This window comes from Cricetulus griseus, chromosome 3 (assembly GCF_003668045.3).
Source record: "Cricetulus griseus strain 17A/GY chromosome 3, alternate assembly CriGri-PICRH-1.0, whole genome shotgun sequence".
Lineage (NCBI taxonomy): Eukaryota > Metazoa > Chordata > Mammalia > Rodentia > Cricetidae > Cricetulus > Cricetulus griseus.
In genome coordinates this window covers 48,836,195-48,857,031 of record NC_048596.1, presented here as the reverse complement: position 1 = coordinate 48,857,031, position 20,837 = coordinate 48,836,195, and the positions used below count along the sequence as shown (strand labels likewise).

The window sequence follows — 20,837 nt, the reverse complement described above, 5'->3', positions numbered from 1 at the left end:
AGTGCTATGGAGCAAGAAAGAATCATTAATATGTACATGTAAGATGATAAATATAAATATCAGAGCTGATTCCATGGGTTCCAGAAAGAAGAACTATGACAGAACAAAGTCAAATAGACATGGGTTTTTTTAGTGAACAGCATGAATTATATTTGATTTTCTTTCCAGAAGGAAAATAATACACTGATTTGTGGAATCTCTCCGATTTGAGGCTAACACTTTCTCCTACTGACTCAGGTTAAATCTGTTGACTGCTAAAGTATGTATTATGTTCCTTGGGTGGGTAAAAAACCATACTCATCCTGTCTCCAACTTGACATGAGTGCCTGCACCAGAATCACCTTGAGTTTTTATAAAATTTTCAGATTCCTACCCTCTAGCCCAAACATAAGAATCCAGTTGTTTGAGTATACAAGCAGGAAGCCTGTATTTTTTGTAATATTATCAAACGAGTATTGGGTATGAAAATGCTTAGGGAATATATCTGAGAATTGTAAGTTCCTACAAATCTTCTTTGTTTCCCACAGTTTCACAGTGGAGCAGGTTTTATGGGGCCTCCACATCACTTCTGTTTATGGCAAAAAATAATGACCCAGTCACCTGGTGGTGGTGGTGCACACCATTAATCCCAGCATTTGGGAAGCAGAGACAGGCAGATCTCTTTGAGTTCAAGGCCAACCTGGTCTATAGAGCAAATTCCAGAACAGCCAGAGCTGTTATACTGAGAAACCCTGTCTCAAAAAAGCAAATGATGATGATGATTATGATGATGACAAAAAACATGACAGAATCTACTGGACACTTTTGAGTGGAGGCAAGCCACTGAGGCAAGGTAAGGAAAAAATGTGCCCAAAAGATCCAGAGCATTCACAAATGAGAAAAATGAACCAAATGAGCTGAAGAAATGGTATTTTTTATTTTGATCATTCTGTGACCAAGTAACTAGACTCAGTTACAGGAGTTAGAAGCTATGTTGTCCAAAAAGAAGAATACCAGGAAGTTCACTGGAGGAAACACTAAGCAGTTCAGACCCTGGGCAGTGGGCTTCTGTCCAGAAATGGCCTCCTGCCTTCCTTTTCATTTGTCACAGTCCCTACAAGAGAAGTCTCCTCTCTCTGAATTTTCAAAGAATACCAACTACTGCATAAAAGGCACATACTGTGTGTAGACAGAGTTTCTTTCCTGCCTGGTCCCACAGCTGATTAGCCCCAAATAAACACATGAGGCTTATATTGATTATAAACTGTTTGGCTCAGGCTTCTTACTGGCTAGCTCTCTTAATTATTAACCCATACCTATTAATCTATGTATTTCTACATGGCCTTATCTTACCAGAGCACACCCAGCTCATCCTATCTTCCTGATAGCTACATGGCATCTCCCTGTTGCTCCTCTCCCCAGAATTTTCCTTCTCTGATAGCCCCACCTAGACTTCCTGCCTGGCTACTGGCCAATCAGTGTTTTATTCATCAACCTATAAGAGAAACATATATACACAAGGACATCCCCCATCAGCTACGTTTGGCTCTTTTTTTAAGATTCTCAGTAATTAGAAGGAAGACCACCTTAAGAAGAAGTGAAAAATGATTAGACTGAGACCTAACTGATGGAGTTCTGATCTAGATTCTGCCACAGTGTGTTGACAATGTGGACAACTGGGAAATAGGAGGACATGATTCTGGGCTTGGTACTTCAGCAGCAACCAGTGACATCAACTTGTTCAGAGACTGGGCTCTCCGAGGTATGGTTTCGAGGTGGGGTAGCCAGTTTTTCTGACTTTATGCACGCAGTGAGAGCAGTGTGAAATTTGAACATTAAGACTTTGCCCACCGTTTAAGGAACAGGACCATCCCTCCTCACCTGTTTCCTTGGATCCCACTTGTTCTTCTATTTATTTTCTTTTTATTTCTCCACAGTTTTCCTAATATTAAATATGCATGCAAAGTAAGGTTCATCCCTGCAGGATCTCATTTAAATAAAAAGAAGCTGAGTTGTGTCTAAGCAACATAGAGCACTACACTTCCTATTGAGTACCTGAGTTATATGCAGATGTCCCTTTAAGATGCCACAAGGCAAAAGGCGCACTTACAGTAGTCCCAAAAGAGAAATACCTTCATGCAGGATTACAATATTTTAGTAATGTTTCCACATGGCTCTTGTCTTCTTTATGATAACCTTAGATTCCTCACTTACACCAGAGGTCCTGTCTTATACAGATTGAGCCCTACAGCCACATACTACCTTCTAATACTGACCCTCCATTCTTACACTCAACTCTACCCTGGCCTTTACTGCCCAAGGGCATCAGATGCCCTTGATACTAAACAATAATGGGAACTAACCTCTTGGGTATCTGTTTCTTCTTGAAAGCAAATCTAGAGTCCTGGGTGTCATGTCAGTCCTTCTGGGCCCTGCTGGTTATCTCAGCAATGTCAGCTGAGATAACAATTTCATATTATCATTAAACTAGTAGTTAATTAAAAAAAAGAGAGGAAAGACAGAGAAGTGTACTAGGTATGGCTAATGCAAGCCAAGTATGATGAAATACATACATGAAAACATTATAATAAAATTCATTTTGCACACTAAAAAATAAAATTTTAAAAGATTAATGGTTAAATGTAACAAAGGCACAAAATGAAGACTTGACATTACTGTTCATTGCAAGTAGTATGATACTTTCTAGAACACTGGTAAGAGTGTTCACAGTGTAACCGATTACATAAAACAGATGGGAGACCTGCCCTTTCCTCAATGGAGACAGAAGAGGAAGGAATTGGGGAGCAGGGAAAGAGGAGAGGGAATGGGAGGGGAGGATGGGGATACTGTGGTCTGGATGTAAAATAAATAGATGAATAAAAAAAACACCTGGGGAAGGCTGCACATGAGTAAGACAAAGGCAGTATCTGAAATACACCTCTGCCTTTCTCTCAATGTATCAATACAATTAGAACTGCTCATGAATTAAATATGAGAAATCCCCTTTGCAGGTCTCTTTTCATTATCTGATTGTATCAGACATCAAGCCTCATTTTGTGCTACTACATTGTCTAACACCAAACTCCATTTTTAGCAGAATGGAGTTTGTCCCAGCCTGTGGCTTAGGACGAGAGAACATAGTAACATTGCTGTCTGAGAGAAAGACCATTAAACTCAAATAGAAATTAAGGTTAATGAAGGACCTTGCATTAGCACTTGCTGACATTGCCATGGAAAGCACCCCCTGGCCACACTTGTCATTTAAGGAGCTCCTAGGGCTTGGAATTCTTACTGAAACCAGATGGACTCTAAAAAAAGAAACTTCCATCTGCTGCCTACAGCAGAGCAAGAAGCACAACAAATAAACTGTACAAGTGTCTAGAGTCAGTCAAGACACTCGATACAAAGTGGTAGGCGCAGTAAATAAACAAGTAAATAAACAAGTGGGCTCAGTAACAAATTAACTGAGGTCTCTTAAAATTTATTAGCTAAGAAATGTGTGGCTTCTGGGGTTCCTGCTGTAGGAGTTATTTGCTAACTGCAACAGCTGTGTCCTAGCCAGCCTGGGTGTAATTAGCAGCTTATATAGGAGAGTGTTTACAGAGCTGGCCCACAGCAGACCTGTGAATCATCTCAGGATGCTCACCACCAGGCTCTGCAACCCAAGGTCAGCATCATGCTGGGCTCCTAGTCCTTGATGAAGAACTGATTACAAAGCATTTGTGAGCTTCAAGCAGATTTGTCAGTTTATAGCTTAGAAGGTCTCACCAGGCTGAAATCAAAATGTTAAAAGGCTGTGTTCAGCATCTGGACAATTTGCCTTCCATCCTCAAGGCTAGCTGTTGCATCACTCTAGCCTCTTTTGTCATGGCCATAGCTCCTCTGACTCAGATATCCCTGGTGTCTCTCTTTCACTTGTAAAGACCCCTACGACTGCACTAGATTGGCTGGGAAGATCAGAGCTCATCTTACTATCTTAAAACCAGCTCATTGGCAACCATAATTCTCTGTGTACCATTAATGCAGCCTTGCTGTACAACATACTTAGCATGCTTATGCTAAGTATGACTATGGTTCCATGTTTTAGGCCACAGACATATGGACATATGGAGTACAGCATAGTTCTGCTGACCACTCCTTCACATGGCATATGAGCCCCCTCCATCATTGAGAACCAACTGTCTCTCCCATCCTATCTCATTCTACCTATGATGTATTAGATATGTGGATTGCTACATAACTAGTTACACTAAAACTCACCTCAGACATCTATTAGCCCATAAGTTCTTGTAGTTAGAAATGCAGGCAGAACTTAACTGGTCTTCTGGCTTAGGGTCTATCACAAAGCTACAGTGGGGCTGCCTTCATCTCAAAGCTCATCATGTTCACTCATGTGGATGCTAACGGTATTCCTCCCTGTCTCTCGGTGCTGGTTGGAGCCTTCTCTCACTCCCTTACCATGTGAGCTTTCTCCATAAGGTAGCACACAACTGGGCAGGTGGCTTCCTCAAAGAAACCAGCAAGAAGACCCACAGAGCAAAGTCAAGCAAGAAAAATCAGACCTTGTAACCTCAATCCATCACTCCTGCTGTGTGCATCCCCAAGAACAGAGACCACCCTGCACAACATCCACAGGAACATAGAACGACGTGTGCAGCAGAAGGTGGACAATAGGGCCATGACAGATGCTGTCCAGTGTATCCCAATAGATACCCCATGCTCTCACCTCACAAAACCACAAATATTCCCTGAAAACATGAAAAGGACTTTAGAGCCTGTGCCTTGTATACCTTCATTAACTCATACATTCAAGCCACAAGTGCTGGGGATACATCTGTGAGAAAAGAGACAAAGCTCCTATTCCTTGGAGCAGGCATTCTAGCAGACAAAACAGAATAAACAACACATGGTATGCAAGAGAGTGATGAGTCACAGCAGGTAAGGGGTGTGGTTGGTGTCGGGTGAGGCTGTCATATGTGGACTGGACTGAAAGGCCCCTCTCAAGTCTTCCCTTTCTGCAGATATGTGACAGCAGTGAGGAGCCATGAGGATATTTGGAAGAGTATCCTAGGCAAGAAGGGATATAAAGGACAAAGGTAACTGAAGTTTTCAAGAAGTTCTATACAAGAGATCTACACATATGCCACAGAATAGGCGAGAGAAGTGGTTAGCAGTGTGATTATATAGGAAGCCAGCACCTTGCAGAGCCTCATGAGTGATTAGCATACTGACTTCATTCAATACTGCAGTGACTTAAAACTTAGGAAATAATCAGCCCCTTGGAGTCTCAAGATGCTAATTCCAGTTCTGTGAGTAGGGGAGCTCACCTTACTTTACAGTGTGACTGTATCCGTGGGGGGGGGGGAAAGCCAGCAAGTTCGATTTGATTCACTGAGGGTACATTTTCTAATTACCTTAATGTGGTAGTTTGAAAGAAAATGGCACCCAAAGGGACTGGCACTATTAAGAGGAGGTGTGGCTTTGTTGGAGTAGGTATGGCCCTCTTGGAGGAAGTGTGTCATTGTGGTGGTGGGCTTTTGAGGTCTCATACATGCTCATGCCACACCCAGTGTCTCAGACCACTTCCTATTGCCTGATCAAGATGTAGAACTCTCAGCTACCTCTCCAGTACCATGTCTGGTGGCATGCTACCATGTCCCACCATTATAATAAACTAAACCTCTGAACTGTAAGACACCCAATTAAGTGGTTTTTCTTTACAAGAGTTGCCGTGGTTATAGTATCTCTTCACAGCAATAGAAACCCTAACTAAAACATTTAAAAAACAGTACTGGAGTTGTAGAGATGGCACAAGGTTAAGAGCACTGGTTCCAAAATCATCAGTACCAGAGTTCAGATGCCAGCATGCACATAATAAGATGTATTCTCACAAATGCCCAATGGGAAGAGAGAAGGAAGGATCACTGGGGCTGGCTGGCTTCCAACCTAGCAGAGAAAACTCAAACCCAAAGTTCAGGAAAACATCCCTGTCACAAAGGAAAAAGATGAAAAATTATGGAGAATGGCACCTAATACCCTCTCCTTGCCTCTGTGTACACACACACATACATGTATGTACAAACATATTTACATGCCTACATGTGTACAATACTCACATACATGCATAAATTAATTTAATATTTTAAAAATAAAAGGTGTTCTATGTGAAAGCTACAGGTAGCAGAGTTTACTTTTATCCCTGGGTAGGAGAAACAAAATTAAACAAAACAATTTCCATGAAATTGAAAACCACTCCTTATCTAAAAATCAAACTATTTCAAGTAATCTGGACTGGAACTCAGGTGCAGGTTGACTCAATTGCGTGTAGTTATTCATATGTGCCTGAAGTAAGATCTCCACCAAAGAGCCTAAAAAGGGTGCCCTGCACAATGAAATGAGCTAGTGCCTACCAAATACCTAAACCTTCATGAAATCATTGAAGGCAAACATCCAGGGGCTACTAGCCTAGGAGAAGTTCCTTCTATACTCACATATTAGTCAAATTTCCTACCTGTAATTACTCAGGAATTTGTTAAGAGATACTCATTGTCTTTGCTGCATTACCCAACTCTCGGGTTCTTATATCATTCTGCTCCTTAGAAGTCACCTTTACACACCATGGAGGGCCTATACAGTAAGTAAATTCAGATAAGCAAATGGGAATGAGTTATATCAAGGTAGGAGGGGTCAGCATAGATATTTAAGAGTGGCTGTGTCTGGAGCAGACTGTTTTACAAAAATAAGAGAGAGGCACACCTCATTAGTAAATACTAGGTGTTAGTGGAAAGGGAGACGTGGACAGCACAAGAATGCGTGGCATGGCTTGGATTACCTTCTGCCTTCTATATGTTTTCTGGGCTATGGCAGGAACCAGCACCAGAGCCCAAAGCTCTTGCTGTGAGTATGATGATTGCTGCCCTGGCAAAGAAGCAATCTCCCTCCAGAGAGGCAGAGATCTCAGGCACAGTTCTACTGACGAGAAAGAGGTAGAACAGCAATCGCTATAGGAGCTCTGAAGTGCTGGGCACAGGTCAGGATGGAGACACACTCATCTCTCATGACTTCATAGCATAATTCTTTGAGAGTCAAATCAATGCACTTTCTAGAGAGAGAGAGTCAATTATGATTACAGGAATGTTGGTTGCTGTAACAAGATAGATACATAGTAGTAATAAAGACCACATGCGAGGCTTGATTATTTGCTGAGAAGATTATGCCTCAAATCATCAATATTTTTCATGAAAGAGTAGAGGGAAATGGATGCAAAAGAAATCAGTGACTTCTAGGAAATGATTAGAAATCACGTTAAATACTTCTGAGCTGTACTGCTTAAAGCTAGCACATGAAAAACTCACTTTAAAGACAGATTGGTGGTGAAGATGGAAGGACTGATGAGCCTCTAAAGAAACATGTTGATATTTTCTGCATTTCTCTTCTATTACTTGATCCTCAAACCTCCCAAGCCTTCTGAGGGCGGGGGGGGGGGGGCATGAGTGATGGGGGTATGGCAAGTGGCTTTCCTTTCTTTTCTCAGCTGTCCCCCCAGAAGAGCAGCCCTGGATCGATGGCCTACAAGTTCTCATGGAGACCTCAGTGGCCAAGTCAAACTTCGTAAACCCCAGCATCCTCATTGCCATGAACCTGGCCGGCCCCTACAATCTGGAGGCCCAGAAGCTCCTGACTAACAAGCTCATAGCCAGTGACAATGCAGGTTAGACACTGGAGCCCCTCCCTGAAGCCTGAATCTTCCACATACAGGCTACCCCGGACCCCATGTCTATGCCATCACCCACCCCAATTCATTCATCTTTCTCTACACAGCAGCAAAACAGTTGTAACTAAACATATGTGACATCAGAATAGTCAGGAAAGAGGGTGGGGATGCACAGGGAGCTCCAGGCTCACTGCAGAAAGCAAGGGCTTCTGGTTCTGAATCTGCTGCTTAAGAACAAGTCACTGGATGCCCCTCACTCACCTTGCCCTCTCAGGACAAAAACAATTACAATAGTGACAGTAACAACAAAGTCTAGGGTCTATTTACTTCACGTGAATTTCCTTGAGGTTCTAGATGCATAACCAAGTTTACTTTCTACCTGTAAGTTTCCACAGACTTTCATGGGTTTTCTTGTTTCTTTTTTAAACAGACAGCAGGGATTCTTTTCTTAGCATATATTAGTTATATGAAATCATTAATTTCATTATACAGTCATCGAGTCATATAGACAACACTAACTAAATTCAATGTTTCCTCAAAGATTTATTTCCACATTTCTTTCTTCAGAAAAAAAAAAGATAATTTAAAATGATAGGAGTGCATCACTGAGAAATGCAAACCCTGGATTTGGGGCTCTGGGTATAGGCTGGGAGAGGCTGTGTGTGTGTGTGCTGACATACAGCTGGAACCCCAGCACTCTGTGAGCTCGGACCAGCCAGGGATAGAGCGCATCTCAAAAATTAAAAGGGGAAGGTGATGAGCAGCAGCTGAGAGGCGGGCTGATAGGGTGGCTCCTGGGATAAAGGTGCTTGTTACGCAGGCTTCACCAACTGAGCTTGAGCCCCAGACATTAGAAGGAATAACTGGCTCCACAGAGATGCCTTTTGACCTCCACATGTGTGTGTGGCTTACACACACACACACACACACACAGAGAGAGAGAGAGAGAGAGAGAGAGAGAGAGAGAGAGAGAGAGAGAGAGAGAGGAAAACACAGTAATAATTATAACAATAAATACATAGTGTATACATAGTGTAAGTTTGAAAAGCAAGTGCAGCCCTGAGTCTAGCCCCTGGTGGCGCTGTGCCTGAGAATGCCTGCCCTCATCATTCTGATCTGTTCCACAGACCTGACAAAAGGGCAGCTCGCCCTCACCATTATGGCTCTCACCTCCTCCTGCCGAGACACTGGAAGTCAAGTATCCATTCTGCAAAAGAAAATGGAAAACTGGGAACCTTCAAGTAAGACCTATGAGGAGGGAGGGAAGAATGGGCTGCAGGGTCCTTCCTGGGACTTTTTAGCTCAGAAAGGACACTTATGGATGTTTGAAGAGTGGAAAGTCAGGGGAGAGACATAAGGCCGCCTCTGCTCTGACAGTTCCACCAGTGAGATACTCACTTCTGAGCCAAAAGGAACTAGAGAAGCCAACTCCCCAAGCGTGGACTGGACAGCCACCATCCTCCCAGAGTCAGCACTGTCCCTCTTCTCTTCAGATGCCAGATGACATTCTTACTCTGAAAACACTGATGTCATCCTTTGCCAATAGTGTGGCTTTTTATGGTGACAGGTTTTCTAGTGGTCTCCAGTATGGTAAGTGTTAATCTAATGATGCTTCTCTATTGTCTCCTGAGGCCCCGGTGCTGATCCCTCAGCCTTCTATGGGCCCAGTCTGGCAATCCTCGCACTGTGCCAGAAGAACTCAGAGGCGACCTTGCCCATCGCAGCACTCTTTGCTAAGACACTGATGAGTGACCCTTCTCCCTTCAGTGTGGGTAAGTTGAAGCCATCAGACACTGACCACGGTGAGAGTATCAGAGTCACAGTAGACAAGAGTTAGTGATGGAAGGAGAAGTAAGGGAGAGGAAACTTCCATGGAGGTGGAGCTGAGAGCCATGAAGGTGTGGGTGGATGAAAAACATTGAACAAATGTTTGTTGGACATGTGAGTTAATGACAGACCTCCACTGGGACAAACAACATGTCACAAGTCACATGTTATTTTTCAAATAAAATGGAAATAGATGTCCTGCCTCACCCCAACTCTACACTCCTTAATTTGTATTAATCCTCCCATACTCTGAATTTCAAGATCTTTCTCCTTTTTACATCCAAATGTCCCACACAGTTATTTTCTGAAACCAATACGGGGACCTTCTTTTTTTTTTTTTAACAGAGACCTTCTTATTCCTTTGTTTTACCTATTCTGAGCTGCTTACGAATGGATCCTTTTCCTCTGTGGTTCTATTTCCTTCCTTCATCCTTTCTGTGTGTAATGATCTTTCCTCTTTGGGGCTTCTGGCATGGACTCACTGTCATGGTCCTCTGCCACTCTTTGAGCAATATCATCTCAGACTTTCACTCACTTCCACGGGCCTCAACTGCAAGCTTTTTCTTTTTACTATCAGACAAGCAGGTGGATACAGTCTAGAACCCTTCCTGGGGATCAAGAACAGGATGGTATCCCTCTCTATCTGGAACATCACACATGGTCGGGGCACCTCTGTCAGTTCAGTAAGTGAGGTGGACTTCTTTATCTTTAGGTGTCAATAACACTGTCGCTCTTAACGGAGCTATGAGGCTTTCAAATGAGATGGGAAGGGTAGTGAGATAAAAGTTGCCATACTGATAGCATTTTACTTGTTCTAGTCTTGTCAGAACTTGCTCATTTTGCCCATACATGTTTATCACATGCAAAAAATGAAAAGTCTCTGGGCTGGGTGCTATGATGGTTGCAAAGTTCCCACTGCCCAAACATGCACAGAGCCCAGGAACCACACATATGACACAGAATGCAGACAGAGTAAAACAGGCGTAAACCACAGATGCTAATGAGACTCGGGTTACTGTGCTGAAAAGACCAATATGCCTTCACTGAGGTGTGACAGCCAGTCCTTCCAGAATTGATGATATCTCAAAAGATCAACATTGGGATAAGAGAAGTGGGATTGAACACACCGCCATTTGCACTATTTAAAGTTTTAAAGTCTGGAGCTGTTCTGTTGTATACATTTATTTTAAGATCTGGCCCTGCTGCTTACTGGCTGTGTGGCCTTGGGCAGGTACTTTACTGCTCTGAGCTCCCATTTCCTCATCTCTTAAATGAAGACACTTACAGGTCCTATTCCACAAGTAGTCCCAAGAACTAAAGAAGGTCCAATAACCAGATGACAATAAGCAGCTGATGAATATTGGCTATGGTGGTGATTGTGGTGGGGGGTCTGTCTACCCTCTGCCTTCCAGACACAGAAGCAGTAGCAACCTTGGCCCTGACCTGCATGTACAATAGGATTCCTGTAGGTTCTGAGGAAAATTACAGAGACTTGTTTGGTGAGGCACTGAAGGTTCTTGTGGATAGTATCAGCTTGAGGATCAAATCTGATGGCATCATCGGAGACATCTACAGCACTGGCCTTGCCATGCAGGTAAATGCATACTATATACTCCTGGCTTAGGCCAAAATAATAACCCTGAACTGTAGGACCAAGGGACTTTGTTTCTACTAACATACCGGGGAAAGTCCAACTAATGTGATTTGGGGTCAATTCCTGAACTAGTTTGCCTCAGTTTCTCCACTAGCAAAACGCAGGTATATGCTAGCTCATAGATAAAATGTGAATACAAACCTAAAAGAATTCATTCTCCTTTCTTGGAAAGAAAATGAAACAAATAAATCAAGAATTTTGAGGGTTTATTACCATAATAACCAGTTTACTAGTAGTGGTCATACACTATTGAAAGCTTAGAACATACATACTGATATGACAAGTAGGTCTTCCAAAAATATTGATGGAATTTTCTGCTTCAGACTTACCAGAAAAGTATTCTTTTTTTCCTGCTTATCTTTACCCACAAAAATGATTTGCATTTAAAATTATTAATATAAATAATTTAAAGATTACTCTCTCACACACACATACACACACACAAATAAATATATATAAATAATAAAAAATAACCCAGTAAATAGCAGAGCCAAATCTAAGAAGCTAGGTCTGCTGACCATTCTATGCCTCCCTTACACATCTCCAGGATTAAATTAGGAAAGATGCTACTTGACAGCTTCGAATCCATCACCATCTCCCAGTTCCTGTTGACTAGAGCAGGAATTATCCACGGAAAGCAGGTGTATCAAGGATGGTGGGGAGAGATTAACAACTAGAATCAGAAATTATAGAGTCACAATGGTCAAATCCTCTAGCCCATACTGAGATATTAATGGTCTAAATGTCTTAGGAAATTAAGAGAAAAACTGCACCATGAACTCCCAACCTCAGAAACCCCAGGAAAGGGAGAGGACTAGAATTACAATGTCAGCCTTAAGCTTTGTGTAGCTCCATGTTGCTATTAAAAGGAATCATCTCCTAGGGGAAAAAAGAGAGAGAGACTGGTGTTGGTTCCCTCCACACACTAAAAATTTAGGGAAGAGTCCAAACAGCTCATGTAATAGTCAGTCTCAAGCATAAGAATGAAGACAAATCACTAGCCCAAAATACCATACGTGGAAGTAGTAGAGAAAAGCCAGCTTCTTTGTCATGGTCACCGGAATTTTATCACAAAACAAAACCATTTTCTCATGACTGAACCACACAAAATCATCCCCAGAACTCACGTCTAGAAATTTCTGGGGAAAGGAGGCAGCCTGAAGGAATGAATTTAAGACTGAGTCTGGCAGGGTGGGGTCATGTGCTTAACCTTGTCTAAGGAGTTTGATTGCTTTAGTGACAGATGCAGAACTGTTTACTTTGCTGATTTGGCTTAGGAATTCTGCTTGGGATTGCATCACTTTCTAGGTACACTCTGGTAGATGACACCTGAGAATAAACGTTTTTCCTATCAAGGACAAGACCTCATCTATATCCAGCTAACACTCACTATGAAGATTTCTTGTCTCTTAAGACACATGACTTCTCCCTGCCTGCCTGCTGAGGAGAGCCTTAGACCAAATTGCCGTGTAAAGTGGCCTCGATGGAGACTGGTGGTGTGCATTTGCTAAATAAAGTTAACAGGGGGACCATGCCCATCACAAAGGTCCAAGTGCCCACAGTGCTTTCCCTAGCTGAAACAACCATCTCTCACTCCCCTCCACCTTCTCCCATTTTCTCTTCCCAGCCTCATGCAAATCTGACATTAGCCAACACAGCTCACTACCATACTTGGTGGCATAACTGTAAGGGAAGGGAGTGTGCAATGGTCGTTTCCACATCATGCCTTGCAAAATGCTTTTCCACCCTTGCCCACTGGATCCTCAAATGATACCCCCTCCAAAGTCAAGCAGGGTTTACACTTTCTAATTTACCCCAGATAGAAAACTAGGCAATAAGTGAGTTGTTTGGTATAGTAATCCATTTTTCAGGTACCAGAAGCCCAATTTTAAAAATGGCAATTCAATATTTCACATACCTGGGTATTTCCAGGACTGGATGAAGTGGTTTCAAGAAGAACCAGAATAAAAAGATCAAATGATGACATAAGGGACCACTATTAGTTGTCTCTCATCCCTGGTCTCACACATTCTCTCCTGCTGTGTGGAATTTAAGTTGGTCAATGACTGCTTGGTGTTTACTTATACAGTCCAACTGAAATATACAAGCAAGAGAAATGTTTTTCTCCTTCAGAATTGGTGTATCAGGGAAGGACTGATTGGTGCGTGCATCCTCCAGTCACTGTTCCCAAGGAATCAAGTGCAACCCAGGTCATGACTCTACCCCAAGGCCAGGGCTATGTAGGCTATGACAGTCCTGACATAGACACGTGCTTTTGGAGAAGTCCACCAAAAGGTGTGCATGAAAATACAGATCAAAAACTGTGTAGTGCATGTGCCAGTCCATACAGCAGTTTTAGCAGTATTTTCTGACTCTATTCATTGACCAGATAATTGTGTGGGTATTTTTTAAAAGAATTTGCCAGTGTTTGTTTCTTTACTTGTTTTATTTTATCTTATGGGTACAGGATGTTTTGCCTACCTGTATGTCTACGAATCATATGCATACCTAATACTTGAGGAGGCCATAAGAGGGTGACAGTACCCCTGAAACTGGAGTTACAGGTGGTTGTGAGCTGCTGTGTGGGTTCTGGGAATCAATCCAAGGTCCTCTGGAAGGGCTCTTCACCACTGAGTCATCTCTCCAGCCCTACATTGTTTATTTCTTTAAATATCCTTTTGTTTGTTATTGATACACAGATTGCACCCACACCTCATGCATGCTAGGCAAATGCCTTGCCATGCTACACCTCCAGTCCTTCAACGACTATCATGGGACAGACACTGTGAAAGACAAATGCAATTCCAAATCTTGTGCTGCTTCAGATTAGATTCTAGAAGATCATAATGATTAGCAATAAAGTTCATCCCTCATAAGAGCCAACTCCCTGCCATACCTAACATTTCCTCTCTTTCTTTCTCCTTGCCCACGCCTGCCCCCTCTGTCCTAGGCTCTCTCTGTGACACCTGAGCAACCTATGAAGAAATGGGACTGTGAGAAGACTATGGATACAATACTCAAGGAGATTAAGCAGGGGAAATTCCAAAACCCCATGTCCATTTCTCAAATTCTCCCAACCTTGAAAGGCAAGACTTACCTAGATGTCCCCCGAGTAACTTGTGGTCCTGGTAAGAACTTTTCAATGACCTCCCCTTCTTATGTCATAAAGTTGCTACTTACAGTATAATGGCATGTAGCTTGATGCTGAATGGCATATAAGATTGCTTTGTCAATTCATCCCAGATCGGAAGAGCTACAACTGATCTTCAATCCCCAAGGATGTGTACCAGCACACACACAGCCAAAGTGCCTAGCCTTCAGAATTCAGCTCCTTATACTGAACACCTCCTTTAAGGAGGTAGATGGCCCATGGTCACCATAGGAAGCTTCATTCATTTGACAAATGTGCTACCAAACATCATACATGTCTTATTTGCTCTTTACAAAATCAGAAGACAGACATGTAGACAAAACTACAGTCTTTACAGTAATGAAATCACTATTAAGAAGAAATCAACATCATCTACATGGCAAAAGCAAAAGAGGAAGAGAAGGAAAGAGAGGAGGAGACTAATAACCAATTGTTGGTTTTATTTGGAGGGCTTAAAGGGCACAGATGCAATTCACCTAAGCCTTATCTAATACTGACAGCCTGACACTCACAGAACACCAACAGGATCAGGTAGAAACCTTGCACATTGCTTTATAGCATTTTTGTATCCAATCAAATATAATACTGAGATAATTAAAATTCAGATTGCCTATTCAGAGCCTTCCTAAAACTCTTGTCATTCCAGAAAAGGTCTCTGAAATCAACTCCTTCGATTCTTTTTTTTTTTTCTTATCAAATACTTCCTCTTGCATTCACTAATTTCACATGACAGGATTATAAGCTCCTCATAGACTTCAGTGCCAAATCTACAGGGGCCAAACTCAAGCAAACCCACTGCCAGCAAATGAAACATTGCCACCTTAGCCTCACTTCTGTGCTGCTTCCCAGTGGCATCACAAGTTTAACATGGAGTTCTTGCCAAGATTCTATTTCATTAAATAACCTAAACACTATTTTCTTGAACTCTTCTCTGGGATAAGTTCCCAATAACAATGACTTTTGTATCCAGAACTCAAACACCAAAATCTTTAATAAACTTGGCCTTTTTGCTCCTCACAGATCACGGAGTGCCACCAACTGTAAATGACTATCCTACCCCTGTCCCCACCTCAGTATCTAACATTACCGTCATATACACCATAAACAACCAGCTGAAGGGGGTTGACCTGACCTTCCATTGGACCATCGAGGTTAGTGTGAAAAGTGGATCTGTGCTACTTGTTGTACTAGAAGAAGCACAGCGCAAAGACTCCAAGTTCAAGTGAGTGGTGCAAATGATGCTGCCACCCCCCAAGCCTGACTCAAATTCCCATAAATCCATCCTCTCTCTCTCTCTCTCTCTCTCTCTCTCTCTCTCTCTCTCTCTTCTCTCTCTCTCTGTCTCTCCCTCCCTCTCCCTCTCTCTATCTATCTATCTCTCTGTCCCTCCCTCCCTCCCTCCCTGTCTCCCTCCTTAAGACCACATAACATTTAACTAACTAACAGGGTTCACAGCTAAGCATGGATTTGACTGTCTTTGAAATTCATATTCTACCCACTATCCTGTTACTAAAGAGTAGAATATGGAAATGGATCAGAGGGGAGAATTAAATGTTGGGAAATGTCAACCGTTGGCAAAAAGAGGAAGCAACAGAGGAAGATAGGGAGTCACTGTTTAGGAGTCAAGGGACCATGCCAATGCATAGAAAAGAGGACACTTGACGCCCAAACCCTCTGGATATACTTTACAAGTTTAGCATTTAATATTGCCTGGTTTTTCTTCTGTCTGTAAATATAAAACTGACACATGATACATAATAGAAACTTGCAGAGAAAACCACAAAGAATAAACTGCCTCCACAACCACAATATAATCAGGTATTTAATAATCTGGTGGATTTTTTTCTATGAATAGTTTAAACAGTTATGATTCATCATATTCATGGACTGACATATGTTTCTCTAAAATGTGAGTCTCTTAATTTTTAAATTTGATTTGATTTTAACTATGTGAGGAACATGTATGTGCATGTGAGTACAGGTACCAACGGAGGCCAAAGGCACCAGATCCCATGGTCCTTTGTATATGGTCCTCTGAGAATTTGGACATCACTAAAGTTGATCAATAATAGAATACATCCCCAAACAATCCTCATGCACACTGTCCTCTACCATGGCTGTGCCTTTTATTGCCGTGCAATATTCTATCATGGAAAAACCTTGGGATCTAACTGAGTCACGGAGATGTATGTATTATAAAGAGTGCAAATGTTCTATTGTACATACATGAAGGTACTCATTAGTCTGGAGTTCTCACCATACCAAACAGAAATAAAACCATGGAATCTGGCAAACACATACTGTGCAAACTAAATTGTTTGTTGTTCTATACAACATCCATGAAACAGGAATATCTAAATATGGAAGTAACTATCAACCCACTCAAGTGAAAATATAAAGGAAAACCCTTCTATCTATTAATTGAAATTCCATGATTCTATCCTCAGTCGTTTGCATTTTCTGTTTTGAACATCTGTCCCTCCAACTTACCTCCTGTTGCCTGACTTCAACTGAGGTGCTAGATATTTACCTTTTATTCTTAGATTTGAAACCAAAATGACATCTTGGGGCCTTATGATCTCTTCTATCAACAATATCGCTGAAAATGCTAATCAGAAGACATACTGGCAGCTCCTTAGTGGCAAAACACCTTTGAATGAAGGTAAGGAAAGCAAAGGAATGTGTTTTTCTTCCAGTTGGAAGGCTACATTTTACTAATTCTTTAATTAATGTACTTGGTAAATGTGATACTGTGCATGCTTATAATAGGGTATATATAGAAATTGAGTGTCATATATAGTCATTACTTAAATACTCTGCAATTATTAGTGACTCTTTTTACAGGAAGGTAAATAAATCCAAGAGATGTGATGTGAATTATATATATTGGTGAGTAACTCCAAGTAACCAAAAATGTATCAGTGTAGCATTAAGGAAAAAAATAAAAGCACTTCCCCTTGAGGCCATTTCACCAAGAACAAGTCCAGATTTGAATTCTCTGCCTCATCAAACCTGTGTCTTCCACCCTTTGTCTTTCTGTTGCATGAGTCTGAATTTGTGCCTGCCTGAAGAAGGCTGTCAATCTGTCAATCTATGTGGTCTGTGTGTTCTGTGTGCTTCTGTCACATGTCACTGTGTGTATCTCCATGTCTGTTATATAACTGCTTGTCTGTCCCTCACAAAGGGCTTTGCTGTCTTTATTGAACAGCACAGAGAGCATCACATGGGGAAGGAATGGAATAATTTACAGAAATCTTTAACAGTACTACAGACATCATTGTTTATAAACCAATTTCCATACACGGACACTTTCAAACTTAATGGTCGATTTGGGGAAGTCACTTTCAACTTCTGTATTTGCTGTTTCCAACAAATGATATACTTGCACTGTTCTGGGTCAGAGACATGGAAGATTACATAACTTAAGAACTTAATATCACAGTTATGCATTATCTCAGGTTGTAATAGTTGATTACATGGGAAATTCAAGGCAAGTATGTTGATTCTTACACTGTTCTCAGAAAGGGAGGTTAAGCAAACAGGCTGAGTACTCAGTAAGATAATAGTCTTAAGTCTTAAGTGACCTCAAGTTGCATTATTAACCCTAGCAATGAGGTCCAGAAAAAAAATCAAATCTCGTAGAATGCAAGAGATATTTCAGAATATTGCATCACCATGAGATGCAATGAAACATGAGCCTAAAATTCAACAGAACAGGCAACCAAGTCCAGGTTTCCAAACTCTAGGACAAGTGAGCTTTCTAACATAGCCTCGTCAAAACTTCAGCCCTCACCATCTTTTTAATCTCTCACGAAAAGGAATGTTTGTAACTGCATCTATATGGTAAACATGGCAAGAATGAAACTTAGACTCCAGAAAAACATTAGTATTTGCATAAATGCTGGAACAACTTTCCACTTAAAGAGCACTGAGGCATGGTTTTGTCTAAGACGTTGACCTGACACTGATTGTTACCGTGAAGAGGACTGTAAACCCAAACAGGGTCACAGGAGGCCAGTGCTGTACCTTGAAGGCTCCTTTCTTCAGTTTTACCATGGGAGAGATGTTTTGCTTGCTGTCTACCATATAGTTAGGAAAAACTGGCAAGTCAGAACTCATGAGCTGCATCAACAGGCTTTATAGAAAGCTTCTCTCATTAGTCATGATCTACGTTACACAAATAAGGAGTCTGTCTCTATAGCTATAAAATGGAAATGCCATTCTGTGGGTTGTTGTAATCATTAGAAAAGTTGTTTTAAATTAATAACTACAATATCTTTTGCAGATTATGTGTTCAAAATGCTGTTGTTATTGTCACTTCTCCCACTACCTTGATCTCAAGAAATCATTCTGAAATTTTAAAAGGACTTATTCCTCTGCCAATTACTTCACTTCTCTGGGAGCAAGGACAGTAAAAGTAAAAATATTATATTCAAAAACATTTGGGCACAAAATACCTAAGAGATAAAAAATATCAACATCATCCATCCTTCTTGTTCTGAAAGATTCTCAGCCTACTGCCCTTCCTATTTCTTATAAAATCTTCCAAAAATAAGTGAAAATATCCCTTAAATACTTTAATTTGAGCCATTTTGTTGTATGGTTCCTATGTTCCAGATAAGGCTTCTAATACAAAAGATGACATTTCAGAGAAAACATTTAATTTTCTACATGAGAGAAAATAGATTGGCACATCTTAAAGGGTTACCTCCAAAAGACATGCTCCATAAAATGGTAACCTAAAAGCAGAAAAAGAGAAATCCATAGATATTTGTAAAGTAAGCTAAAAAGCAAATACAAGAGAAAAATAAAGTATCTACCAAAAAGAAGAAGAGAAGGAAGAGGGAGGGAGGGAGGGAGGGGAAGAAGGAGGGAGGGAGGCCATCCATCCTAGGGACTGAAGAGATAGATGGCTTCACAGCTAAAAGCAGCTCTTGTAGAGGACCCAGCACCCACATCATGTGACTCACGACAGCCTATAATCCCAGGTCCCTCTTCTGGCTTCCACTAGCACCTTCACACATGTGGTACACCTGAGCACGCTCTCTCTCTCTCTCTCTCTCTCTCTCTCTCTCTCTCTCTCTCTCTCTCTCTCTCTCTCTACACACACACACACACATAATAATAATAATAATAATAATAAATATTTTATGAAGGACGGAGGGAAGGAAGGAAGACCTAAACAGGGCTAGCAAGAGCTGGTAAAGACATCTGGCACCAGGCTTGGTGACCTGAGTTTGATTTCTGGGACCCACATGATGGAAAGAGAGAATCAACTCTCATGGGTCATCCTCTGATCTTCACATGCATGCAGCTACACACATACACATGAATAAGTAATAACAATAAAAGTATTTTTAAAGAAATCCTTAAACATCCCAAACTCATATTTCTGCCCACTCCTCCCCATGGTGATCTTACCCCTCTAACGTGTTTAATGGGCTGGTGGCATGGGAAGTTTACATACACCATAGACATCTGTTACCCTCTGCCTCTTCCAGGGGCTGCTTACTATATTCCCTCCAACTATGAGCACATCACAGCCAACTTCACCCAGTACTGAGAAGGAGTATCTTCTACTGGATGTGACCAAAGGATGAGGTGGTTTTTTTAATTCCATTTCAAATCTATGCCAAGAAAAGTGGATATTGACAATGCTACTCTATCCATGATTTTAGAAAAGAAAGAAAGAAAGAAAGAAAGAAAGAAAGAAAGAAAGAAAGAAAGAAAGAAAGAAAGAAAGCCCACAGAGCCACTGTGTGGAATAAACTGTGCACAATGCAAAGTTCCTGGGGTACTCACCACTGTGGTTCATGAAATAAAATTTCTGGTTTCTCAAAACAGACTGTCAATCATCATTTACACCTATGGCAAGAGAGAAGGAAAGCCCCAGTGATGGGGAAAGCAGTGCAATCTTCTGGACCAAACAACACACTCACTACTTCTATAGATGAACTATTAAAACTCCTACTTGTGCTTCTCACACTGAATGCTCCTTTACAATCCATGTACCACAAACATACATACAAACACAGTTGTATGAAATGAACAAAATTATCCCATATATAATTCCAGAATGGATTGTAGCTCAGTAAATGATGTCACAACTTCTATTTCTAATATTTTTTCTAGGTGAATTCATGTTTTAAAATGTTCATGGTGTGGGGAGGGGGCTGGAGAGATGGCTTGGCAGTTAAGTTTTGGCTGCTCTTCAATTCCCAGTGCCCACAACTCTCTGTAACTCCAGCTCCAGACAATCCAACACCTTCTTCTGGCCTCCATGGACACTGCATACACAGGGCACACAGATATACATACACATACATACAGACACACAAAACACCCATACACATAAAATTTAAAAACTAAAATTGTTCCTGGGAACCAAGAGGTGGATTAGTGAGTAAAGAGTGTGCTGTACAACTATGAAGAATTGAGTCTGAATCCCCAACACCCACCTAAACTAGTCAGGCATGGGATCATGTGAACACCCATAACCCCAGGACTAGGGA

The 20,837-nt window shown here is 41.4% G+C and overlaps 1 protein-coding gene across 1 annotated transcript; it reads left to right on the top strand.

The window, feature by feature from the left end:
• The first annotated feature begins 6,797 nt into the window (after positions 1-6,797).
• Positions 6,798-19,888, top strand: Cblif (cobalamin binding intrinsic factor). The gene is made up of 9 exons (XM_027406819.2): positions 6,798-6,876; positions 7,514-7,690; positions 8,821-8,934; positions 9,325-9,465; positions 10,933-11,114; positions 14,125-14,302; positions 15,346-15,547; positions 16,869-16,987; positions 19,827-19,888. Exons 1-9 carry the CDS (start codon positions 6,798-6,800, stop codon positions 19,886-19,888), a joined length of 1,254 nt encoding a protein of 417 aa, XP_027262620.2.
• Positions 19,889-20,837: the final 949 nt, after the last annotated feature.